General features: G+C 40.4%; 1 protein-coding gene across 1 annotated transcript in view; it reads left to right on the top strand.

The window, feature by feature from the left end:
• Window positions 1-24,321, top strand: part of LOC144783919 (extracellular calcium-sensing receptor-like) — a 103,834-nt gene extending 79,513 nt beyond the window's left edge. Inside the window, exons 4-6 of the mRNA XM_078662655.1 lie at window positions 10,688-10,811; window positions 21,045-21,921; window positions 24,216-24,321. Coding sequence (XP_078518781.1) covers window positions 10,688-10,811; window positions 21,045-21,921; window positions 24,216-24,321 — 1,107 coding nt within the window. The remainder of the gene's footprint in view (window positions 1-10,687; window positions 10,812-21,044; window positions 21,922-24,215) is intronic.
• The last annotated feature ends 3,207 nt before the right edge of the window (window positions 24,322-27,528 follow it).

Genomic DNA, 27,528 nt, shown 5'->3' on the forward strand with positions numbered 1-27,528 from the left:
AGAAACGGGACAGGCAACTCTGAGACACCCCGCCTACCGCAGCTATCACCCCCTGGTAACTGCCAGATGCAAGGAGATGTAGGCTACAGAGCACCTGCACATGTGGTGGTATGGCGTGCGCCCTTTGTATTGCGTGCTCCAGGAGTGGGTGCAGGTCCCTTATCAAGTCCAGGATGGTTTGGGGGTGTAGTCTTTACCTTTCATGTATCTCTACCTCAGTAAGTTGGAAGAGTGTGATCTGCTGTCTGTAGACTTGCTCCTCCCGTCTCCAGATCCTCTCTCCTGCTGCCTGTAGCTGTAGCCGCCTTGCAATCATGTAGAAAGCTGCCATAGTGATCACATAGTTGCATTTTGGGATTGCTTATATACCATGTGGCTGATTACCACCTGCTTCCAGTTAGTGTTAATTACCGACTCTTAAATACCGAATTTCATGAAATTCGGTATTTTAGATTTTACCTACATATCTTTTCTTGTTTTTTCCGTTTCTTATTTATTGAATCGGTAAATAAGAATTCGGTAATGATGAATTGGTATTTACCGATTCATAATTACCGAATCCTTATTTTTGGCCTCCTACATTTCAAAGGCCTAAATACCGGTTGGTAACGGCTAATTTACCGAATTTTGGCCGGTAGCGACCACTATTAAGCTACCTACATATGTCCCAAAATTACTAATACACTAAATTATGTTTTAGTCTTTGATATTATTGTAACTAAGTGTAGTCACATTTTTTAACACAATATGGTCAAGACCCTGCACACTTGGCTGTTGCTGTTTGCTGGACTTTTGCCAGGACTCGAAGCCTGAGAGAGCCGCGGGGGCCGTCAGGAGACCGCCCCGACTCTCTTCCTCACACCGGGAACTATTAAAGCTTCTTGCGTCTCCCGCTTCGCAGGAGACGCTGCACACTTGGCGGTTGCTGTTTGCTGGACTTTTGCCAGTACTCGAAGCCCCAGAGAGCAGTGGGGGCCGTCAGGAGACCTTCCCGTCTCTCTTCCTTACACCGGAAGTACTTTAGGAAGCCCTGGTCTCCGCTGCGAGGACGCGCGCTGGGCGAAGCCCGGGCCAAGGGAGGGCCCGTTTGAGCCCATTAGAGACCGGATGAGGACGGAACGGGGCCATCCTCTTTTATCTGTAAATTAAGGTTAGTGCACCCAGACGGAGTGGTAACTATATTAGCACTTATCTAGGAAGTTTTCTTCCTCTTATCTCCGTTATTGCCACTATTAGGGAACCGAAGGGGAGGAAGTATAGCATTAATGGCTTACTTATGGGCACCTTGGATAATTTTATTACTAGGGCATCATCCGTGCTGTCTCATGAAATAGAACTAACAGAAAAAAGGCTGTCACTGGATTCCGCTTTTGATAAAAGGTCTTCTCTGGGCCCATTGTTGCATGCAGTGTCCCCAAACCACCAATCGGGGACTGCCACTCGTTTAATAAGAGCTAGCAGTGAGGTGGGAAATCAAAATCAAGGCAGTGAAGATGTGTGCATTTTGACAGATAGCACGAACGCTGCACTACCTAGCATAAGGACAGCTCTTCCTAATCATGAAGATTTTGGCCCCTCACGCTCAAGGCCAAAGACGAGATCGAAATAAAACTTTAAACCTGAGGCTGCAAAGAAGGTAGTCGAGTCGGGTGCCAAAAGGAAGCGTGGGGGCGCACCCTTAAAAAAAAAGAAAGTGAAGATTCCAAAGAGGAACAATGAGGGCGATGGACCAAGTGCCAGACTTTTGAACTCCCCAGTGACACGCCCGCAGAATACTCAATTGGCTACTGCTGTAACGAACTTTAGGGATGTGGACCCTGCAGAGTTAGGAACTGCATTTTGGGCGAAATTGGAATTCATTTTTACTAAAACTTTTCTTCCCATCTATGACAGACTCAGTTTGATTGAAGACAGACCCCTGCATTTAGAGTTGCGTTTTGATTCCGTCCAGGCATGGGTAGATTCTCATGTTACGGGGGGTGATGGTACTTCTGATGGGTTACAGCATAATGTAGACGGAGAAGACAACTCTAACTCTAATAACCCGCTCATGACTTACCTGCTGCATCTCCCGGGGTGGTAAACCTTAATTCCCCCTCCAATGCTATTCCATTAATACTAAGGGAAAGCAATGTAGACAACAATAATGCTCTATCTGGAAGGGGCGTGTCAGGGGGTGTCAAGGGGTGTGGTCCAACAATCCCTACCTAGCAGAAATATTACAGGGGTATAGGCTCGTAAAAGGCTCGTAAAAGCCCTACCCCGCATTGATATTCCCCCAGAGTCACTACTGTATGTGGTGGTGCTTGCAGGGGTTCCAGTCTTAAGCCAGGGGATAACTGAGGAATACGCCGAACTTAAAAACAAATGTATGCATTGGCTTAATCTTAACAGGCCTCTCCCCTTACAGGTCTCTGCTGAAATACTCTTTGTAAGACGAGTCGATTGGCTAGGGACAAGACAAAAACCCATCATGGGAGACTGTGTAATAATTAATTTTAGGAACACTTGTGCTGTGGATCACATTTGTAATGGGGCCCCAGTTCGGTCTGGAACACAAATTCAACCCTTACATTTATCCTATTTTTATCCTGCTCCCTTGTTTGGTCCTAAACAAAATAGAGGCGTGCAGCCCTGGGGGGCTAAGAATATGCAGCCTAACAGAGATCATGAGGGGGCACCAAATTGGCAGGGCTCATATCCATCTATCCCGTTACTTTCATTGTTTCCCCAAAGTAAAAGGTTTAGTACTTTAGATCAAGTGGATTGACACCTTGAGAGTCAGCGGACCGTACCCTCAATAACCAGTGATCCAGGCCCCCAAGTAGTGAGAGTGGGGAGTAATGTTGATGTTAATACTCTCTACACCCCAATTATTATTCAACAAGAGGGGGTAGGGGGGTAGGGTGGCAATCAGGGATAATGTGGGGCAGATCAAGGGGAAGGATAACCCGGCTGTAGATAATGGTCCCCAATCTCCTGAGACACAGGCGGAGGTAGGTGACACTATAGTTGAGTTGCTAACTGTAGGGGACAAAGAAAGTACGCAAGAAACCGTGAGGCCAATGGGTCTTAGTGGGGCAGAAACTGGTGAAGCTTTACATGTTGGGAAATATATCCCAGTGAGAGAACTAGGTCTAACAGGTACCAGGGCAATAGAGGGTAGTATCAAAATCCTGTCCTAAAATCTGGCAGGGATTAGAAACTAACTATCCGTTCCTGAGTGGGGTCTTTTTATACAAAAACACGACATCTGCTTGATGCAGGAGACGTGGACGTTGGAAGAGACTGCAATGGCCAGATTTGCCACTTTTAATATCTTGGCTACAACTCGGGGAAGGGGCAGACCCTCGGGAGGCCTAACCACATTGGTGGTTATGCACCTGGGTGCAAAAGCATCCCATATTCCCACTGATTCACCCGATGCCCAATGTGTTCTTTTAATGCTTTTAGATTCCACCCGGATTGCCTTACTTAACATCTATTCCAGGCCTCTGAAGAGTGGGCAGGAACCTGGCACTATTGATACGCTAAGGCAGTTTATCCTGACTCTCGATCCAACAGTAGCCCTAATAGTTGGCGGTGATTTCAAATGTCAATTTGAACCTCTTAGTAGCTTAGATATGGGAGGATTAGCCGATGAGGACCAGTATTGGTGCATCCCAGACCCGCAGATACCACCTGCCAGAGCATGGACCCCATTGGCTCTTCAAATTAAATCTTTCTCCCTTACGGCGTCCTTGCAGGCGTGTAATGGGAGGGTAGAACCAGATAGACCGGGCTCATCAACTTTTAATAGAGTAGGGCAAAACTCTATTATTGATTACATAATGGTTGAGCTCAGACATTGGGATAAGATCATGGATTTTAGGGTACATACGAGGAAAGACAGTGACCATAATGCCCTGGTCCTGACAATAAAACCTGGGAGTTTTGGGCTGTCTAACCCCGCCCCTGAGTCTAATGCTGCTCAACAGTCCCTCCTTCTAACTAATAACAGGAGGAGAGTCAAATGGTGCCATTTGCAGGGTTCTCCAGCTAAACTTGCTGGAATATACCAGCTGGCATTACCACAGTTGGTAGAAATAGTTGGGAGCAAAGGATACCCAGTGTGATTCTCGGATCAAGATCTTAGAAACGCATAAGCAGTTGGTCGCTAAACTGTCGCTAAACTGTCTGATGCGTTTTATCCTCATGATAGTAAGATGCTAAGCCCAGTTCTAACCCATCCCTGGTATGATGCATCCTGTCGGAAAGCAAAAAAAGATCTGCTAACCGCAATTAAAGAAAAGGATAAAACCGGCATTAAACAATGTCGGACTAAGTATAATCAGGTTATCAACAGGGAAAAGAAAGACTGAGAGATGAATAGATGGGAAGAACTAAGATCAGCACTCTTAGGTAAGGATTCCAAGTCATTTTGGGCCATTGTCAGTTTTGGCGTGCATAAGGGTGGATTAGCACCCGTATCGAACATAGCACCTGCGGTCTGTGAAGCCCATTTTGGAGCACTTTTTGCTAATCCCATTGAGGAGGCCTTTTTCAGTTTTTACCCCCGGACCCCTCCATGAGTTTCGATTGGCGGGGCCGATGGATGCTGTGCTGCGTGAGGTTGAAGAGACTCCCTTGCTTTGTACCCCAGGACCCCTCCATGATTGGCGGGGCCTTTGGACACTGCGCTGGGTAGGATCGTAGCGCCCCCCTTGCTAGCTTCACCAGGAGACCTCCATGAGTATGGACTGGATGGGCTTTTTGACATCACGCTTGTTGAGGTTGAAGCTGCAATAGCTAAACTTCTACTCAACAAGGCGCCTGGTTTAGACAAGTTGCCTGGGGATCTATTTCGGTCTCAACCGAAAATTTGGGCTCCATATTTGGTCGTTTTATTTAATGCAATATTGAAGGGGATGGACCCACCAGAAACCTGGCTTGGAGCAGAGATAGTCCCTGTCTATAAAAAAAGTTGAAAAAGTAGAAAGGTAGAGGGAGAAGGAGGATAAACAAAACTAGGTCGGCCTCCAAGTCAACGTAGCAGAAAACAGTAAGAATCCAAAGTACAGGATTCGGAGACCTAGTTTGTATGATGAACGCTGATGAAATTTCCAGCGCAGACCAAAAAAGATAGAAAAATTTCTTTCTAGTGTCCCCTCACTATATATGGGGCAGAATTATGGGGACACCAACGTATACCCAGCCTCATGAAGGTTGAGCAAACCTTCATGAGGAATCTATTGGGTTTGCCTAGCACACCACTCATTCCCCTACGTATGGACCTGGGGTTAGATCCTATAGAGGAGGTAGTAGCTGCACGGCCGATGCTATACTGGAAGAGACTATGGTCAGTGCCTGAACTGGCTTCTTACAAAGAATTTATAGAGGTGTGGGATTCTTTAACAACAAAGTACATTCCATGGCTCCTACATATCAGGGCACTTAGCAACTGTATCGGCTTACCTGAGCTGTGGGATAATCCCAAAGAAAGTTGTCCAGGGATAACCAAGGCAAAACTGTTACACCATCTCAGGTACTACAAGTCATTATCCTTACAGAGGTGTGCTACCGTAGGAAAATTGACGATAGAGTTCCTCCAAGTAAAAATCAAACCTTAAATTAAAAGGAGGATTTTTTTAACGTAATTTATCCCTCACTTGCGAGGAAACTCTACATGCAGTTTAGGATCTGTAGTCTTCCGCTCAGGACATTTACCTGTAAATGTGCTAATACAGAGAACGCTGGGTGCCCTGCATGTAACTATAAGCGAGAGGATGTATTTCACGTTTTGTTTTTTTGCCCTGCTTATCAGTTCACAAGGAAATGTTGGTTGATCCCACTCTGTAGGAATCTAGGCTTCAGCCAATGTGCCCAAGCTTGTAGAGTCTTAAGGTATGACACCCACCCCCTATTGTTTTTGCTGTCGCACTGTTCCTACTCGGCATGTGGCATAGACGAAAAAGCTTTTTATGATAAATCATGTCTATTTCTAGATTTTATTATGTCTATCTTGATAACTATTAAGGTTTAATCTATTCTTAGCTGTAAATTTTACAGGACATGCTATTTATTGTTTTATCTATTTCACGTTTGTATGTATGTATTTTATCTGTACTTTTATGCTTTGTGGTGACCGAAATAAAGTTATCAATGATGATGATGAAATATATTTATGAGTTGATAAGTCAGGGGAATGCATTTCAGATAATCTAGTCATACCTGTCCAACTTGCTTCCAGTCTTTCATCAGCAAGAGGTGTTTGATCTTGCTAATATAAATTATGCTGATCCTGGTGACTCAACCCATGGTCCTACGATTAAAAACATCAGCACCTACCATAGACTTCCTGGAATGTTAAACTCAGTTGGTTGGTGCAGTGAACCTAAGCTTTTCCCACACTAGAAATAGGAGGGGTCATGGGTAGTTCTTTTTTACCAGGAGTCAAAACTATGTGCTTTTGCAATTTGACATGCCCTCTCGTTATATGTTTCTAAAAAAATATACTTGATTGAAATTTTTCTCCCATTAATTTCTTCATCCAATCCTTCAAAGTAGTTTCTAATTCATATATCTGAGCACCTACTTGGAAAGTGCAGGCTGAGAGAATAAACAATTACACATATCTCACAGGCACAGGAGGTAGACAACTGAGATATTCCTCAAATTAGACCACTCTTACAGGCTTAAAGAGCTGAGATACCATTAATATAGCAGAGAATGACCAGTTGTAGATGTCAGAATATCCATTACGTTAATGTAATCCCACAAGCCCAGGCGTATATATGAGTAAAGGCCTCCACATGACAAACAGTATATTAATTTTTGCAATCAGCCTTTCCTTTTAAGCATATAATAGCACTCAAATATAGTTTTTAAATATATTTTTAAAATGCAACAACTTGGACCACAAACACACAAACTTGATGTTTTCTCAAACTGGCACACATTTTGCTACAAATGCAACTTTTTACTTTTGAATGGTATAGGAAATTCAACTTAACATGAGTGCATAATTTTTTGAAAAATACTAATTAGGAGAAATTGGGTTGTTGGTTGACTGCGGTGTGAGCCCTGGCCAAGAAGCAAACACAATCCTTGTCAAGGGAGGCACAAGCTAAGCCAAAAATAACCTGTGTTCAACCCTTTCTTAGCTTGGCACAGAACAGTCAGGCTTAACTTAGAGGCAAGGTGTAAAGTATTTGTGCAACACTTCAAACAGTAATAAAGTGAAACAACTACACAGAAATGGTCCCACACCAAGTTGAAGTGCAAAACTTTCTTTAGAAAATAAAACAATATCAAAAGGACAAAAATCCAATGACTTGAACCGGAGATAAAAATGTTAAAGATTTAGGTCAAAATAGTGTTAAAAAGCAGAAAGTGACAACTGTGGCTATCTGGTTGCGCCGGACACGTACAGCGTCACAAGTTCAGGCCGACTGCAATGGAGCATGGATGTGCTACAGGGACCCAGTTGAGCCCGCTGAACAAAGTTACTTGAATCCTGGTTTGCGGACCATTGCTTGGAGAAGCATCGAAGATGCATCATGCATCCGAATCATTGCCAGGCTACAATGGGAAGGCCTGAGTTGTCATTGAGAATCCCGTTGATGGAGCTTTTGATGTAAAGTTTGACTTCGGGAATGTGGCATTCAGTCAGCGTGATGCTTCGTTTCCAAAGAGCTGAAAACCTGTGATGCATAGCCGCCATCATCCAGCCATCCGTCGATGAGGGATGCAAGACTGCGGCTCTAAAGGTGATGTGGGCTGTGGAGGTGAGGCAACTATTTGTAATGTGTTCAATCCACACAGCAGGGGAGATGCATTGTTTCTGCTAGGGGCTACGCCATGCAGCAGGGGAGATGTGTTGATTCTGGTGGATCCACAGAGGCTGGCAAGCACCTTAGGCCCACTTCCAAGGGTCCAGGACTGGGGTGGCACCATTGGGTATATAGACTAATAGATGTTCAGGTGCAGGTGCAAGGTTTTTGGAATCATGTTATGTCCCCGAGGCTTCAGATCAGGAGGCTAGCTATCTAGCCAATTAAGTCACTCTGGGATCAAGAGATGCAGGTCCAGTCCTCCTAACCATAGCGAGAGTGTCAGTCCTTTCAGAAACATAGCAGTCCTTCTTCCTGGCAAAGTATCCACAGGTCCAGAAGTGTACTGAAGAGTTGGTGTCTGAGGCATCTAGAGGTATGCTTTTAAAGTGCAGAGATGTCTTTCCTTCCTAGCGCTTTATCCAAAATAACTACGCCTAGTCATGTGATCAGACACAGGCTACAGGCGCCAAATGGCCGAGGCAAGAAAATGTCAGCTTTCTAAAAGTGGATGAGTCATTGTTGAGCAACTGCACACCTTCCCTTCAATAATTGTTCTTGTAATCCAACTCACTGAATGAAATGCGTGCGAACAGAAGCCGTGAAAACACCCCTAATCACAGCAAAATTTGAAATAATACGCAAAAGGGCACATTTCTCCTGCACCCAACTGTCGCACTGCTGAAAAGGAAATCCTTCCTGAATGAGAAACTTCCTCCAAATGTAATTTTTGTCAATTCATCAATTGTAGTCCAAAACCTTATGTCATACTTATTTCTTAATATTCCACCACGGAGACAGCATGTTTGCGCTTTGATGCTTTATTCAACATTTTCAAGTGCCAAACGTTGCCAATCCAGGCTTTTACGAGGGCATGTGAGGTCAAACATGTTCTGAAAGTGGTCTTATTACAATAGAGTTCTCCCAATGCATTTCGAATCTTTACAATTCTTCGCCAGGGGTTAACTAAAATTAAATAATAATTTAAAAAAAAACAATTCAACTCGTTGCTCAACCATTACTAATGTGTAAAAAGCCCCACTCATTGCTCTGCCTCCACCCACACTCAAATTGAACTACAAACGATTCGCTGGTAACACTAAAAGTGAAACCCCCATCGTGCTCACAACCTTTGCCAACTCACAAGGTGAGCATCCCCCATTTTACCAACATATACAGTGAATCTCAACTCCCTGCCAACTGACAAATTCCCCAAAACTCCAAACCACCCTCCTTATCTCCCATTTACCTTCTCAGCGCCACAACCGGCAGCATGACCTCATTTCACTTTCTCTTCACAAAATCTAGTTCCCTTTCCTTGCCGCTCGGACCGTTTTTAAAGAAGAAGCTCTCTCACCTGTAACCAATCAAGTCATAGTTCACTCCACCCCCATGACATGTGCCTGTGCAATACACTACAAATCCCACAATACACTCCCCTGTTGTCACAAAAAACAAAACTAATACACCCCCCTGGATCCTTCAACATATGAAAAAAACAATATAGCGTTGAAAGTAACCTTCCATAACCCCACCCGTCAAGTGTGTTACCTAAAATTAAATGAATGTTTAGAAAAGCATTTAATAAAAGAAAACCATTAAAGCAGCAAAGTTCAACTGTCCCATCATTCCTTTTTGCGGACGCAAACGGACGATTTTTGCGAATCGCACTGTTTGCTCTCGCCAAAAAGGTTGATGCATGTGCCTGATGGAGACTAACACATACAACTTCCATATTTTTCTCCCACTTTGCACCATCACATTTGTGGCATAACCTCCTATAGTGTACGGCTATCCGAGATTGTCACCTTTTTCTAGACCCTATTTGTGCTGGCTCTTAACCTCTGCTAAACAGGAGTAAAGTGCCCATGCTCTACCTCATTAACTTGCCTATAAGTCCATTGCATATGAAATAGAAAATAAACCAAGGTCCTGGAAGTTAAATTGGTGTGGTATTTTGAAGTTGTATTCTTTACTTCTGATCCAATTCTGCTATTTTAAAGTCCAATCATTCAATTCTAGGTGATGCACGATTCCTACAACCAGAATGGTAACCCGAGGCTTTTATTATATTTAAAAATGCCGAGCAACATCACAGGGTGTGCTCAGATGTGAGTCCCTTGCTCACTTTGCCACTGGATTCAAGCAAGCCGGGCTGAAGACGGCTGGAATGCCAGAAACCGGTCCTCGGAAGCTTGTTTACGGTCCAGGGAAGACATGGCTTGGCAGTTCGGGCTGGTCTGTTCCCATGAGGCACAGGGTCAGACTGATTTGCATATAGCCATGTCTGAACTGGGGTGGCAGAGTGGGCAAAAGAACGGTGATGGATTCAACCCAGATCTTTTGACTGGGTGTGAGTGTTTGATTGATTCAGATGCTCCGTCCATCACCACCCCCTTTTTTACCGAGCAACATCACTATGGCACACCCATAAAGGGGTCAGAAGACTAAGACACCGACAGCATAGACCTGTCTATCATCTGATGCTCAAAATGATCCTTCCAGTTTGTTGAATTAACTTCCTTTCATGCTGGGTTGAATATAATAGGAAGTCATCCTGTAGGATGGTCCTTTTGGTAGCATTATCTTACTGCCAAAACCTAACCTGGTCACTAGGTAACAAGTAAATAAATGCCATCTACATAGTTCTGGAGGTAATTTGTGCAAAGAATAATATATGTTAATCTAAACATAATATCCATTCAGAGTTAATAGAAGAGGTAAATGCTTTATCAGGAAGACAGCTCCAATGGAGACATTTCGTCACCCATCTTTCTTACTCGCTCTAGTCCTCTCTATCTGTTTCTCTCTCTCTCTCTCTATTTGTTCTTCTCTCACTCTTCTTCTCTCTCTTTCACTCCCTCTCTCTTTCTTAGGCCCCTACGTCGGTCTGCAGTAAAAGCTGTCCCGCAGGAGGGAGGATATCAGCAGTTGCTGGACGCCCTTCCTGCTGCTTTCAGTGTTTACCCTGTTCTGAGGGGACTATCTCCAACCATACAGGTGAGATTAATTACTCTATGAATATATTTGAAAGAGGTAGCGGGTAAATATTTTTGACACAATATTTTCGTAATTTACAATATATTTATAGGACCAATGTTTTTTTGACAAAAATATTTTTCACAGAATATTGTTGGGTTCCAATATTTTTGCATACAGTGATCCTTTCACGTTACTCTACATTGCCAACATATATATCACACACAATAAATGTTAATGAACACGCTATAAAAAGTGTGAACATGTTTCAGCTGCTCAATACAACTTTGTTTTACTTTCATCAATCAATACATTGATGCAATAACAGTGATAGGTTGATATATTTACTTGCTGTTACGTCTGTGATGCTATATTATTAACCAAATCACATACTCATTGTGATAATAGCACAATGATTCGGTCTTAGCATTAATAAGGTACAAGGTTAGAGGATGTCTGTTGGACCTGGCAGCCGTAGGGTCTTTCCCCCATCTTTATGCTAACCTCCTCAACTTCGCCTGCCTTGTTTTTGCTGGCTTTAGGGCTCTATACACTTTAGCAGTGGTAAAGTGCCTGTGCTCTCACCCCAATTGGCATCTTTCATTTACTTATAAGTCCCTGGCAAAGTGGTACCTCGGGTACCCAAGGCCAGTTCTTTGAACGCTACTAGTGGACCTGCAGCACTGATTGTGCCACCTACTAAATTTGCCCTTTAATCATTTGTCATGCCTGCCACTGCAGAGCCTATGGCCCACATGCATCAACATGGCCATTTGCGATTATTAGAACAATAAGGATTCGCTAATAAGGAATCGCAAATGGCTATGCATGAAGAAATCTTAAAATTCCTTAATTGCGACTTGCAAATTGCGAATCACAATTAAGGAATACCTTCCCATTCATTCCTATGGGCCTAGAGGCCCATAGGAATGAATAGGAAGACATTCTCAATTTGCAATTCTCAATTAGAGAATCGCAAATTGAGAATGCAATTTCAAGGGTGCCAGGGTGTCAAAAGGACACCCTGTTGCACCCCTGAAATCTGCCTATAAGTACATCTTGCACATGCACATGCCCCAAGGGCATGTGTGTGTGTAAAATGGAACTTTGAAAAATGCACTTTAGTGCATTTTTCATAGTTATTGCAAATTACCATGAAGGTCAACTTAATGGTAATTTGCTCCCCCTATTAGCGAAATCGCTAATTTTTTTAGTTTGATGCATTGCATTTAAGGAATCTCAATTTGAGATTCCTTAAATGCAATCACAATTTAAGTAATCGTAATTTTGCGATTTCTTAAATTGCGAAAAGTACAAAAATTATGATGCATCCCAAAAGTTCAAATTGCATAAGCAAATGGCCGATTTTTGCAATTCTCACCATCTGCAAATGCAATTTTTAATGATGCATGTGCCCCTGAGTGTGCAGTTTTACACTGCCATCTCTACCTGGAAAAATAAACCTTTTGCATAGTCCACACCTTTCCTTTATAAAGAAGATGCTTTTCTTATCTCGGATCAAGGGCCTGGAACAAACTCCCTCTGGAACTGCATGCTATTACTGAGCATCCGGTTTGCAGGAAGTGGCTAAAAACCTGACAGGTGGCCTACAACGTTCACCTTTATTCTGCAGGTTACCTTACTGTCTAGTGCAGAGATACTCCCAGGAGTATGCAAGTGCTCTACAAATGCCTTTTCATTTCATTTCATATAAGCAACCCCTAAGGAAGGCCCAGGACAAACCAGAGGGCAGGGTGCAATATATTTTAAAAGGCAGGTCATGTACTATTCAGATTTACATGTCCAGGTAGCGAAAAACTCCCTAAGTCAATTTTCAGTACAGCAAGGCCTATCTCTCTCCTAGGATACCATTGGGATTACCTTATTACATTTTATAAGCACAAATTACTTTGGGAGAGATAAGACCTCCAAATCTGGAATCCTAATCTAAAAACCTAATTTATGGCAAAATTAGATTTTAAATTACAATTCAGGAAATGCCACTTTTAGAAGGTTGGATTTTTTTTACTTTAGCAATTAGGTGCCTGCTGCCTGTCTCTGATCAGTCTGGGGAGGCTGAAAACAGGGCTTTGTGTATTTCGCCTCCATAGGCACACACAAAGGGATCTTTGATGTGACTTGAAGGGCCATCCTGGGAGGATGGCATGGAGGAGCTGGACCCATACTCACTTACACCTGAATAGGTTGTGTCCCACCCCCACACAAAGGGCTGCTTGCCCACCTTTTGTGAGTCTGGAGCCAGGGCAGGAAGGGAAGTCCTCTGTGCACTTCAAAGACCTATTTTTGAAGTCTACCCCATCCTTAAGCCTCACTGGTAATAAGTACTGGACCTCTGGCACCATCACTTCAGTACACCTCTGTACCTGTGAAGCCTCTGCATGGAAGAAGGACTGACGTGCTGCTGAAGGACTGCCACTCTGCTGGATGTCTGCTGTGTTGGACTTCTGCCTTGCTGTACTGACCTGCAACCTGCTGTTCTCTTGAAGGGTGAGAAGTACTGGACCTGCATTACTTGAACCCAGAGTGATTCCAAGAGATAGCTGGCTGGCCTTTTGATTTCAAGTCTCTGGGACATACTTCCAACCGCTCTTCTTCTACACCTGGACTCTGCCATCTGTGAGTGTGGCCTGTCAAGTGGGTCCACCCCATTCCCGGACTTTTGCAATTGGGCCTCAGGTGCTTGCTCAGCAAAACCCATGCATACTCTGTCAAACCAGCGCATCACTACAGTTGTGCATTGCCCCTGTTGTGTGTATCAGAACTAGTGATTCGCTCATGTTCCATTGATCAGGTGATTTGCTCCTGTCGCATAGACCAGAACCAGTGCATTGCCTTTGCTGCGTGGATCGTCCCCAATGCATCGCCTTTGGAATCATTACTGCACAAAGCTCTACATTGCAGCTCCTCTTTCATTGGAGACAATGCATCACTACTTGTGCGTTGATCAGGACCAGCACATTGACACCACTGTGTCGATCAAGAGAGATGCTTTATGGTCCGCCTGAACCTTTGACTTTGTACGGCACTACCCGATATCCCAAATAAGTGCCTATTACTTCTAAGCTCAATTTTACAGTTTATTTTTAAAAGTTCGTATTTCAAGTTCTGCATATTGGATTTTTGTTGTTTTGGTCTTGCTTTCTTTAATAAACTAAATACCATTATTCTAACATAGTGTGTAATCTTTTTGTGTGGTGTGTAATCTTTTTTACCATTCAAAGTGTGGCATAAATACTTTAAACGTTGACTCTAAAGGTCAATCTGAATGCTCTGTGCCAAGCTACCAGAGGATGAACACAGGTTAATTTATAGTTTGCCTGCCTCTTACCTTGACTATGATTGTGGTTATTGTTTGACCAGGGCTTGACCCAGTCAACCCATAACCCAAATGTCTGCAATGTTCATTCCAAGGTGTAATAAGGTGTTGAAATTAAACATAAATTGAAGCAGCCTGCAATGATAATATTGAATAAAACTGCCTGCAATTGTCATCAATGCTTCCTATAACCGATGTATTCATAAATATAGAGGATACTTCCTGCTACTGATTATCACCACATACTTGCTAATATTGTGCCACTGTAGAGTAGGTTAGAAATTATGTGCTTGGATGTGAATTAGGAATCCTAGTTGAAGAGTAGGAGAGTGATCATCTCTTTACCTATCTTGGGTGTAGTACATCTAACATTGTCCAGTTCCTGTCTTTAATACAATGTGGAAATGTTGGTCCCTTAGATAAAAACAGATGAGGGAGTAGGCCCTACAACGAGATATGATCCTCCTGAAAGATAGCTCAGCCATTCATGTGCGACTAAAATACTGACTGGGTTTGTCAGGATGAAGATTGCTTGCAGAACATCATGGGTGAGGTGGCCATATTGTTTGGATTTAAAATGAACCACAGGTGTATCTTGTTCATCACTAGCAAGGCTAAAGAGGGAGACATTATTGTAGCTGTTACATATGGCTCAATTCTGATTAGCTTTGCAAATATCAATGTGCACATTACTATTTAGGTTTGACTCAATGATAATAGGTGCACCTTGTTTATTTCACCTCCCTGTTTTGGACCTAGTCAGGCAAATAACACCCATGCACAGTTGGGAGATCTCAGATTGGTAGTTATTACCCATTCTGACCTAAAAGAATCCAAATGGTTCACTACTGGGCTTCTGATAAATCCTTTACAATCGATATTTACTTGGTTTGCAATTTGCACAATTTACACACAGGAGTCTATGTTTCATGCATGGCAGTTCATTATGTGGCCTATTTGGCCTATTTGTTTCTCAAAAGGAGCCTCTTAATATTAATTATAAATAATTCATTATTTAATGTTGTTTATTCTTGTAAATATTGTGTTAATTAATTATTAATTGGTAATTAATTATTAATTGGTAATTAATATTTGTCAATTAGTTAATTTATAAGTCCATCAATCTAATTATATTAATGGTTATTAATTGATTAATTGATATTTATATTAATTGTGTTTTTTTGTATGGGTAGTGTGTTGTGTGTTAAAGGGGGAGTAGCGGGGGAAGTAATTTTTTTGTTATTTAAGTAAATAATAATTATAAATATTTGGTATTAGTAATATATTTTGGTAAATAAAATATTATATCTTCTTTTTTTGTTAAAAAAAATTATCTAATTGATAAGTATGTTAATATAACGCTTACGCTATTCTGCTCTTTTGCTACTATTGCACCCTCTGGAGTGGGAATAGTAATTTTTACCCCTATGCTATCCAACGCTTACCCTACAGTTGCACCCTTTGGAGTGGGAATAGTAATTTTTACCCGTACGCTATCCAACGCTTTCCCTACTGTTGCACCTTCTGGAGTGTGAATAGTAATTTTTACCCTTACACTTTCCAACGCTTTACCTACTGTTGCACCCTTTGGAGTGGGAATAGTATTTTTGACCCCTACGCTATCCAACGCTTTCCCTACTGTTGCACCCTCTGGAGTGGGAATAGTAATTTTTACCCCTAGGCTATCCAACGCTTTCCCTACTGTTGCACCCTCTGGAGTGGGAATAGTAATTTTTACCCCTATGCTATCCAACGCTTTCCCTACTGTTGCACCCTTTGGAGGGAGAATAGTATTTTTTTCCCCTACGCTATCCAACGCTTTCCCTACTGTTGCAGCCTCTGGAGTGGGAATAGTAATGTTTACCTCTACACTATCCAATGCTTTCCTTACTGTTGCACCCTTTGGAGTGGGAATAGTAATTTTTTCCCCTTTGCTATCCAACGCTTTCCCTACTGTTGCACCCTCTGGAGTGGGAATAGTAATTTTTACCCCTACGCTATCCAGCGCTTTCACTACTGATGCAATATGTAGAGTAAGTATATATATTAATTTATATGTAGAGTTTTTAATTTATTTTAAATGTATATGCATTAGTTATTATTTTTTAAAAAAGTTTTAATGTTTATATCTATAATTTGTTAAATTATATGTATTTTTAAAATATTTTTACATTATTATTAATACATTTAAAAAAACAATATTTGTGACTTCCATATTTTGGTACTACGAATTTTTTTTTCCGATATTTTTGTACTTACCTTTATGTAGATAGAACTTCGATATTTTTGATGTCGATATGTTTGTTTCGATATTTTTGTATGTCTATATTATGTCTGTCGATATTATGTCATAGATTCCAACCAGCGCATCATGCAACATCGTTCCGGGATCAAAAAGAAGGTGGTAGCTGCACCAATGGTGCAACACTTCATGGATACCTTGCACAGGGAAAGATACTTTAAGTGGACAGTCCTGTCAGGTCTAGATACAACCAAACGTCTGATAAACATTGACAATGCATTGCTACAAAAAGAAGCTTACCGAAGTCTAAAGTTTAATAGTGCAGCAACTGGGTTGAATGGGGTGACAGAACTTTCAAGAGTAGAGCTCGGAACTTCATGTCCCAGAATGCACTAGCCCGGTCTTAACCACAATGGGACCTGAACATCAATGTAATTGGTCCAAAACATTGTCCCATGATTCATAGGGTAGAAATACAGGAAGGCCTAGCTGACAGTGAAGTTGCAGTTCATATCGCATAAAGAATATGGATGTGTTCATACTTAAAAACAGTAAGTGAGCTTCATGCTAGAATCGAGCATCTATATAATATTGTTGTCAAGTTGATCGCTTCAGTAATATGTCCCCCATTCATTTGTAGGAATGCAATGATTACAGAAATAGACGCCTGCCTCTGAGCAACCCGGGAACGTTTGAGAGGTACCTTTTGACCATGTCCCGTCGAGTTGCCCAATGTCCATGTATTTAAATATACTAAAATTGACACAATCATTTTAATGTTTTGTAGAAATTCCCCCCGGCATAAACTACGAAGCACACTGCAGTAATATTCTGTTGCGACATTCTGGTTACCACGCAAATAAGAGTCAGAGCAGCAGCTCTGTCCATCAAGCATGTACAGAAAATTAAATTAAGCATTTTAAAGGAGAGTAGAGTTTAGTTTTCATTTTCACTGATGCGGAGTTTGCATCATTCATTTATGTTTTTTAGAAATCGCTGACCATTAACACGAAGACTGATGAGAGTCCCGGTACCAGAGGACTGGGTCTTAAAACGCGTCAGCACTTTTTTTCAACACAGAGGAATTTGAATAAACTTGTTGTGACGTGAGGGATTTGCATTGAATCGTATGCCCGACGCACACACTCTAAATATTTTCCCTTGTTTGGCACATGTTTGGCCCCAAAAACAAGATAGTGATAAGAGTAGTCTATTTTCTGATGTTATGTTGCAAAAGTTTAACGTTGTTGTATATAAATGTGTTTGTATATAAGTATTTCAGGCACTGTCTATTGTGAATCGTCATAAGTATTTTTCATGTTGTGTATTTTAATTTGAAAAATGTTTGTCTCTCTACTTCTCATGTAACTAAAATCTTTTTGGTAAACATAAACAATTGCAAAGAAAGGAATGGTTTAATAAAAATTCCATTCAAACAGAAAAGATAGTGGTCTGTTTGTTGCTCAAAAATAATAAGAGTATAACGTCAAACGGAACCAGGATCCTCTTTTTGTATTCAATTTTGTCCGGCCCTACCTGGTTCTGGTTCTTTGGGACTACCCCCCCCCCCCCCCCAACTTTCTAAGAGTGGCATTTTCAGAATTGTGTCTTAAAATCTGACTTTACATTAAAGAGGATTTTAAATTATTAATTTTAGTGTAAACAGTATATCTCTATCTGCTTGCAGTTCAAATTTATCACAAAAGTAGAAAATGGCTTTTGAGGTTTTCAAGTGTTAAGATATGTAAAACATAGGCACACATGTCCTACTTTTAACAAACAATGCAACCTGCATTATAAGCCTTTGAGCCTCCATTAGGGGGTGACTTATAAGTATTATAACACCCTAATTTACTGACATACAGAAAGTGGGCCACTTGTCTAATTACTGATCAACTGTGGGAAAAGTAGGTTGTATTATATTATCCTGAATTCAATGCATTGTATGAGCTTGAACACACCCCCAACTCCCCAATCTTTGCTTCCCTTTTCTACTCAAAAAAAAGCCACCAGTTAGAAGTGGATGCACTGCTGCATTATTCTTTATATTTAACAAAATAAACACTCATGTAAAAATCACAGCTAAAGTACTGAATACTGTTACAAAATGTTGTTAGCAAGTATTGTTCAGGGGACTGAAGGCATCCTACATTTGGAGAGCTAACATATGATCTGGTCTCAACACTTGAAGGAGATGGCAATTATCACTGGTGGCAATAGTACCTGGCTCAGTGTACACCAGGGTGCTACGCCAAAAAATGCTGAAGGGGCATACAAGAGCCCCTGCTGGTGTGCCCATGACTGGAGGAAGGAGAGTGCAGAAAGCAGAAGATGATTTCATCCTGACGCAATTAAATCAGCTCCCCCTTCACCAAATCTAGCCTGGATCAATGGCATGAGGGGCTATGCATTTACTCCAGTGTCGGAGATTAGTGGACTGCATGATCCAGGCGGTGGTGCTGATTCTGCAAGAGGGGTAGCCATGCACTACCTGGGCACATCCCCTTAAGCTACTTGATACTGCATTTGGTATTTAACAAGGAGTCACCTCAATTCCACCAATAAGTAAACTGCTGTGTGTTTGCCTCTGGACACTCAAGCATTGTGCCCATGCCTTTCCATGGAACTGTGAGTGTACATGACGAAGAGCACACAAATGTAGAAGGAAACTCTGTGCAAGTGACCAAACATGCTGATCTCCAATAACGATAAACAGAAGAGGTGCCCAAGTGCTTGCAGTGTATATGCATCTGTGGCAGCCATCTTTGAATGTATTGCACAAACATTCACAGGAACCATTTCTAGCAGAATATATTCAAAGATACTCCTGCTCATCTTTTATTGTCTTTTGTATTTTTGTTAAAGCATAAACAAAATATATTTAAATATGCCTGCTCCATTTTTATATGACTGTCATTCTATAGAGCTGTTGATGGTCCTCAGTTGCAAAGGGTCTGAGAAGGCTTGAGAGGTAAGCAGCCACTTCTTATCCCCCATTCCCTACTGCCTTTAGGGGAAGTAGGGAATGGGGGATAAGGAGGAGGGGATTGAAGGAGAAGCAAGGTAGACGGAGATAGAATGATAGATGGGAGAAAATAGTCCCTCACATACAGCACAATTCAAAGTGTGCCTTCAGCAGTGTAAGGATACATCATCCAGTTGAAACATTGTACGACCAAAGTAGGCCTGGGGGGTGGTGAGATAACAATAGTGAGGGAAGATATCAAATCAGGAGCCGGGAATTCAAAAAAGAGAAGAAGGCCATCCAATCATGAGTAAATTGCTGCAAATTAGACCACTCTTAGTTTATGTAAGTGACTGGCATAAATATCTGTCTCCAACAGACAGTTTATGGTGTCTGCAGCTGAGACTTCAAAAGTGTAGAAAAGAAAACACAAGATTAGCTAATATTTCTATCCCTTACTTTCACGACTCACAACACAAAGCTTAGTAATAACAGTTGAGCCAAGGGCAGGACGTCTACAGGTAGTTTAATATATCTGGCAGATAATACTGAATTTTAAATCCTTTGAGAACCCCTAAGGTTCAGTAAGCAAAAGGCATGAGGACATTGTTTGGGTAGATAGGGTTTCTTAGGGAATGATAGCAGGGTCCAAGCACTGTTAATAGTAAAAGAGGGTGTGTTTAACTCCTGAGTATTACAAGATTCATCCTTTCCATTTCTCTCCGATTTCTAACAGGGTACTTCTTAATGCTCTGTTTGTAATTTGAAATTGACATGCATTTAAATGTATGGTACGCACTGACTTAAAAGCCCCAGGTGAACAGAAAGAATTATGATTTTGGTCCACCCAACATGCTTTGTTTTATAGGGAGGCAAACTACAAGTGACAACTTTTAACTGAAGTGAAAGGAAAATTAGTGCTGCATATTTGCAATTGTAGATCCTGGCCATCCATGCAAGAAGAAGGAAATCCAATATGCCCTTGCATATCCATTTGAGAGTGAAAACACATTGCTGGTCTTTTCATTTGGGGGAGGGGGTATTGTTTTATCATCTAAAATTCTTACACAATGCCAATTATTTTGTAAGCATTCATACAGCATAGTCACCTGTGGGAAAAATTACTCTTTGACAACATAAATATGTTTTTGTCACTTCCAGATCCATATCGGCACAATATTTAATTATTTACCTATATATATTTTTATCTGTGAAATTAACATCTTAATTTGATTTAGTAATGAATCAATCCAAATCCAAACATAATTAAGGGTATAATTAATAGTGAGTGGGTACAATCTAAGGCACTGTAGGTAAAAATAAAATATTTTAAATGTATTATTTTTTTTTTCCATAATATTATGGCTCCAAGGATGTGGTAGCATGCTGCTCTTGGTCCTAGGTGTTGTTGTTGCTTTTGATTCTACCTAGGGAACGGGGATCACAACTGAAATTCAGTGACATAAATAGAATTTGAGATTTATGATTAATGGTGTTTCCTAGTAAAACCATTTTAGCTTTAATGGAAGAAACTATTCATCTTCCTTAACCATGGGAAACATATCTTTAGATTGAATTACAAATAGCAATATGTTTGCTTGCATGTTATCTCTAACGCTAGAAAACCTTCTCCTGTTTACTACTTTAAAACCATCAGTAGCATTAAAGTCATCTTTCTGTAGACATTAAACTATTTTATATCTTCCTCAGATTCCTTACATTGTTTGAAGTGCCCGGATGACAAGTGGTCAAACAGGAAAAGAGATGGTTGCATCCCAAAGGAGATTGAATTCCTGTCCTTTGAGGAACCCCTGGGATTTGTCTTAGTTTTGATCTCTGTCTTCCTTTTTCTTAATACCACCTGGGTCCTGTGGCTCTTCAGATGGTACCGTCACACAGCAGTGGTTCGAGCCAACAACACCCAACTTAGCTATATTTTACTTGTTGGCCTCATGCTGTGCTTTCTCTGTTCCCTGCTTTTTATTGGACATCCTAGAAGGGTGACATGCATGCTCCGGCAGGTGATCTTTGGCATTTCATTTTCTCTCTGTGTTTCCTGTCTATTAGCCAAAACAATCACAGTGGTCATCGCTTTCAAGGCCACCAAACCTAATAGCAACCTAAAGAAATGGATAGGACCCAGGACTTCCTCCTCAATTGTCCTGATGTCTTCTTTGACCCAGTTTGTGATTGGAGCCATCTGGCTGTGGACCTCACCTTCTTTCCCTGAACTTAACACTAAGGCTATCCATGGGAAGATGACGGCAGAATGTAATGAGGGGTCCTTTTTAATGTTCTACTGCATGTTGATTTTTATGGGACTGTTAGCTTGTATTTGTTTTGTGGTTGCTTTCTTAGCACGGAATTTGCCTGACACTTTCAATGAAGCAAAGTTTATCACCTTTAGCATGCTGGTGTTTCTCAGTGTTTGGCTCTCTTTTATCCCAGCCTATCTCAGCACAAAAGGAAAGTACATGGTAGCTGTTGAAATTTTTGCAATTCTATCCTCTGGTGCTGGTCTTCTGTACAGCATTTTTACTCCCAAAATATATATCATCTTTTTGAGACCAGAAATAAACACTAGACAGTATTTAATTTCAAAATCAGTACTATCTGATAAAAGAAAATAGGATGCATATTATATTCGATGTCTTAGCATTAAATATAGGATTCACGTAATCCATTTTGCTTCTACAACCTATACATAAGTACCAAATCAATTCAATGCTGGCTCTTTTTCCTGTTTGAAACCTTTACATGTATTAGTTAGAGTGTTGTCTAGTACTGAGAATGCTATCCAGGAATTAAAAACTATGTTTCAAGAACCATCTAAATCCATTCAGAAATGTCTTGGGACAAAAGAGCAGGAGGAACTTGCCCCAATGTTAGTCACGGGACATGATATTGATGGGATACAAGTTAAGGCAAGAGACATTTAAAAAATATACATGTATGCTAAGAATATGATTTAGAATGCTCTGACTTTACAAAAGCTGGCTACCATTTAATAGACATATATGAATTAATGAGGGGTCCTTTTTAATGTTCTACTGCATGTTGATTTTTATGGGACTGTTAGCTTGTATTTGTTTTGTGGTTGCTTTCTTAGCACGGAATTTGCCTGACACTTTCAATGAAGTGAAGTTTATCACCTTTAGCATGCTGGTGTTTCTCAGTGTTTGGCTCTCTTTTATCCCAGCCTATCTCAGCACAAAAGGAAAGTACCTGGTAGCTGTTGAAATTTTTGCAATTCTATCCTCTGGTGCAGGTGTTCTGTACAGCATTTTTACTCCCAAAATATATATCATCTTTTTGAGACCAGAAATAAACACTAGACAGTATTTAATTTCAAAATCAGTACTATCTGATAAAAGAAAATAGGATGCATATTATATTCGATGTCTTAGCATTAAATATAGGATTCACGTAATCCATTTTGCTTCTACAACCTATGTCCTATTCAATTTTCTGTACATAAGTACCAAATCAATTCAATGCTGGCTCTTTTTCCTGTTTGAAACCTTTACATTTATTAGTTAGAGTGTTGTCTAGTACTGAGAATGCTATCCAGGAATTAAAAACTATGTTTCAAGAACCATCTAAATCCATTCAGAAATGTCTTGGGACAAAAGAGCAGGAGGAACTTGCCCCAATGTTAGTCACAGGACATGATATTGATGGGATACAAGTTAAGGCAAGAGACATTTAAAAAGATACATGTATGCTAAGAATTTGATTTTGAATGTTCTGACTTTACAAAAGCTGGCTACCATTTAATAGACATATATGAATTATTCACGGTTGCAGTAACTGAGTATCACAGTTGCATAGCAAGACAGCAATGGACTATGAGGAACTTATGTTCTAGCTATTGAAGATGGGTGTGGTATCCTTTACATGAAAGAAAGTTCAGGAACCAGGAAAGTAAGCCAAGAGGTATTTATTAAACCTCATCCACAGAAGACAGTCTAGTAACTGAACATAAGGGAATCCAACCAAGGCAAGATTCCAGAATCACTACAGTAAAGATTCTTGGTACATTAAAGGTACAGTATTAATAAATGAACACCTTCACATATCTCCCCCCAATTAAGAAGGAAGAACAATGAGTAAAACATATAAAACAAAATTCAAATGAAGAAGAGATTGAAAAGTTCATAATGCATAATCTCTCAAATAGGAGGGTGGTCTACGTATTCTTTGACTTCTAGAGGGAAGCATGAGTAGGTTAGAGTTATTGGCAGAATTGGAGAACATATGAGATGAAGCTTGACTATCATAAGAGGAAACAGGTATAGGTATCCTTGACTTAACAACAACAACTCTGCTTTTATTCCAAATTCTACCATCCTCTGTTTTAATGGCATTCCTAAATATTTTTACAACAGCTTTTACATCTGAGAATTTGGACCAATTTCTGCAACCAACAGGAGCTTTGATGCGAACCAAGTCACCAACAAGAACTTTTTGAGCATTTACACACTTTCTTTTATCAAAATAAATCTTTCTCTCATCTTGCTTCCTCTCCTCCCTCCTTCGCCACTCACCTATTCCATTATCAACCAGGCCTTTATCAAGATCCATCCAAGCAGGACACAGATAGGTGTTGGGAGCCCTTCCTTTAAACAAAACAAAGGGGGATCTACCAGTGGTTGTGTGGGGAGCATAGCGATAAGCATTTATTCTGTTTTGTAGGACAGATTTCCAATTTAAGCCAGATGATCTTGCTAACTGTATAGCCTCCTTCAGGGTTTTGTTAACTCTCTCAACAGCACCGTTGGTCTCTGGGTGGTATAAAGAACACTTCTTATGTACAATACCTGATTTTCCCATAAACTCTTCAAAAACCCTTGAACAGAATTGTGGACCATTATCTGACAGGAGACTATTGGGGAAACTTTCTTTTTTAAAAATGGCATCCAGAAACTTTATTACTTCTTCAGATGTGATTTCCCTTACAGCGCTCACCTCAATCCATCTGGAATAGAGATTCATAAGAACTAAAAGGTAAGGTGTATCACTTACACCTGATAACGGACCAACTATATCTATGGCTAGCTCATCCCAAGGATGTCTTGGGAGGGATCGCTTAACCATTGGCATCTGTCTAGTTTTAAGTATTTTATCACTTGCAGAACATTCTGGACAATCCCTCACTAATCTTTCTATCTCCAAATCCATCCCTGGCCACCAAAATTGCAAGCGTAATATTTCTTTGGTTTTTACAATACCAAGATGTCCAGAGTGAGCATGAGATAAAAGTTTTTTTCTAATACCCAGTGGAGGAACCATTTTTGTTCCCCTAGTTAAAAAACCAGAGTGAATAGAAAGTTCATCGGAAACCAAGGTCTAGGGTTTCTCTAAACGAGAGTTATTGCTCAAGGACAGCATAACTCTTTTTAAATCTTCATCTTTTTCAAGTTCATCTCTCCACTCTTTTTCCTCAATCGCTCCTTCTGTAATTTCACATACATTTATAGATTCATCACAACAACCTACAGCATCATCTTCATCAAAATTCTCTTGACCAACCATTCTCGAGAGACAATCAGCAGACTTGTTTGCGACACCTGGGATATATTCAACGGAGAAATCAAACTCTTGTAATGAAACAATCCATTTTCTAATTCTTGAAGAGATTGAATCTAATCCCTTCTTATCAAAAATTTCTTTTAAAGGTTTATGATCTGAATAAACTAGAATCTTGGTACCCCAAACTAGGTTTCTTAACTTTCTCAGGGCCCAATAGATGGCAAGAGATTCTTTTTCTATAACGGAATAATTTAGTTCCGAGCCCCTTAGACATCTCGAGGAGCAGCAAATCAAATTGTCCCTCCCATTTCTTTTTTGTATTAGGACAGCACCAAGTCCTTTTTCACTTGCATCAGTGAATACAATTGTGGGAAGACCTGGTATAAATGCCTGTAGAGAGGGAGCCTTGTTCAATTCAGATTTAATCCCTACAAATTCAGATTTGCATACATCTGACCACACATACTCCACATTCCTCGATGTCAACTTTCTCATAAACTGTGTTTTGTCCGCAAAATTAGGAATAAACTTCCCATAGAACTCCACCATACCAAGGAAGGAAATTAATTCTTCCTTATTCTCTGGATCTTTTATTTTGTTGATAGTGTCAACCAGCTCTTTTTTTGGAAAGATGCCCATGTCGGTTATTCTATGGCCTAAGTAATTTACTTCCTTCACACCAAATTTACATTTGCTTTTCTTAAGTGTCATACCTGCATCTTCCAAACGTTTGAGTACAGCACAGACACGACCAAAATGTTCTTTTGAACTATTCCCATAAATAAGTAAGTCATCTTGGTAACATCTTACACCAGATATTCCTTCTAACATTCTTGCCATGATCCTTTGAAAGACTGAAGCCGCTGACACCAGTCCGAACGGCATCCTTTTATACCTAAAAGTACCCATGGGGGTGATAAAGGCAGTTAGGTCTTGGGAATGTTCATCTAATACAACCTGATGATAGGTTGAGGCAAGATCAAGTGTGGTGAAATACTTGGCTCCTTCCAGGGTGCTAACCATTTCATCAATATTGGGAAGAGGAAACTTGTCCACAACTACCTCCTTATTTAATGCCCTTAAATCAACACAGAGTCTAATCTCACCTGTAGGTTTCTTAACTATGACAACGGGGGCCAACCACTCAGTAGCCTCAACTTGTTCAATGACATCATTCTTTAACAATTTGTCTATTTCCTCTTTTACCTTATCCTGTTCCATTAATGGTATTCTTCTAACTTTCGCTATGACAGGGACAGCATTCTCTCTTAATCTAATGTGATGTTTATAACCTTGTAAACAACCTAAGTTTTCCTTAAATACTTTTGGAAATCTACTAGCTAAATCCTCTCCCAATTCCTTATTTGACTCATTTCTTTCCAGTATCTCTACCTGATGAATTTGTACTTGTGGATCTGCATTGGGATCTAAAGTTACACCAAGTTGACCTTGATGTATCCAGCCTAACAAGATATCACCCTTCTTTGCCACATATATTTTCCCTACAATAATTCTATTCCCAAGTTCAATCTCCGCCATAAAACATCCAACCATTTTAATTGGGTTATCTGAGTACCCAAGGGGCCTAATATCTGATCTCATTAGTATTACTTTTCCAGCAAAATGCTTATTAAATAATTCCTCATCAATTAGGGTGATGCGAGAACATGAATCGAATTTAAAATCTATCATTACATTTCCTACTTTTACAGGATGAATAGGATGATCTACTTCTCCACATTTTATCTCAAAAGTAACAGTTCTGACTTGTGGTTGGGACTGATTCCAACGTTTTCTAGACATGTCAGGTCTAAACATTTTTGATCTGCAACATTTACCATAATGTCCCTTTTTGCCACATACATTACATACAATTCTTAATGCAGGACATAGTGGAGAATTAGCCAAATGTCCTACTTGGCCACATCTAAAACATGTAAATTTATTACTTTGTCCTGGAAAATTATTTTGAAAACCAGGATTTGTAGAAAATTCATCTTTTCCTGAGGCAGACTGAGTTTCATTCTTGTCTTGTTTCTTGACTTGACAAATTATTTCTTCAACTTTTGTGTCTTCTTTCTTTTCAACAATAGATGTTTTATCTTTTTCTTTTCTTAATTCTCCCACGCACTTTGTCATGTGTTCTACTTGTTTAGCTATTGCTAAAACTTCTTCAAGGGGCGGTTCATCTTTTAACCAAAGTTCTTTTCTTATTTCATCATGGGAACATCTGAGGACAAATTGATCCCTAATCCTTTCATCGAGTGTTAAGCCAAAATTGCAAGAGGAAGCTAGTTTCCTTAATGAAGAAACATAGTCTTCTACAGTTTCATCTCTCTTCTGTTCCCTTAAGCCGAAGTGATATCGTTCCATGATGGTACTAATCCTTGGAAGATAGTGTTTATCCAGTTGTGCAATTGCAATTTCGTATTCATTTAAATTGCGTTGTTCTCCAGCAGATAGATCAGGGAGGTGTTCTAGGACATCTTGTCCTTCTCCTCCTAAACAATGTAAAAGGAGGGCTAGCTTTCTTTCAGCACTTAGGTTAGTTCCACAAACTCTTGCGTAGTTGGCAAAAATCTTTTTCCATTTTTTCCACTTTATATTCGGTTCTCCTGGAGTATTTAAAAAAATGCGGGTTGAGTTACATTTTGCATTTCAA

This window comes from Lissotriton helveticus, chromosome 10 (genome assembly GCF_964261635.1).
Source record: "Lissotriton helveticus chromosome 10, aLisHel1.1, whole genome shotgun sequence".
Classification (NCBI taxonomy): domain Eukaryota; kingdom Metazoa; phylum Chordata; class Amphibia; order Caudata; family Salamandridae; genus Lissotriton; species Lissotriton helveticus.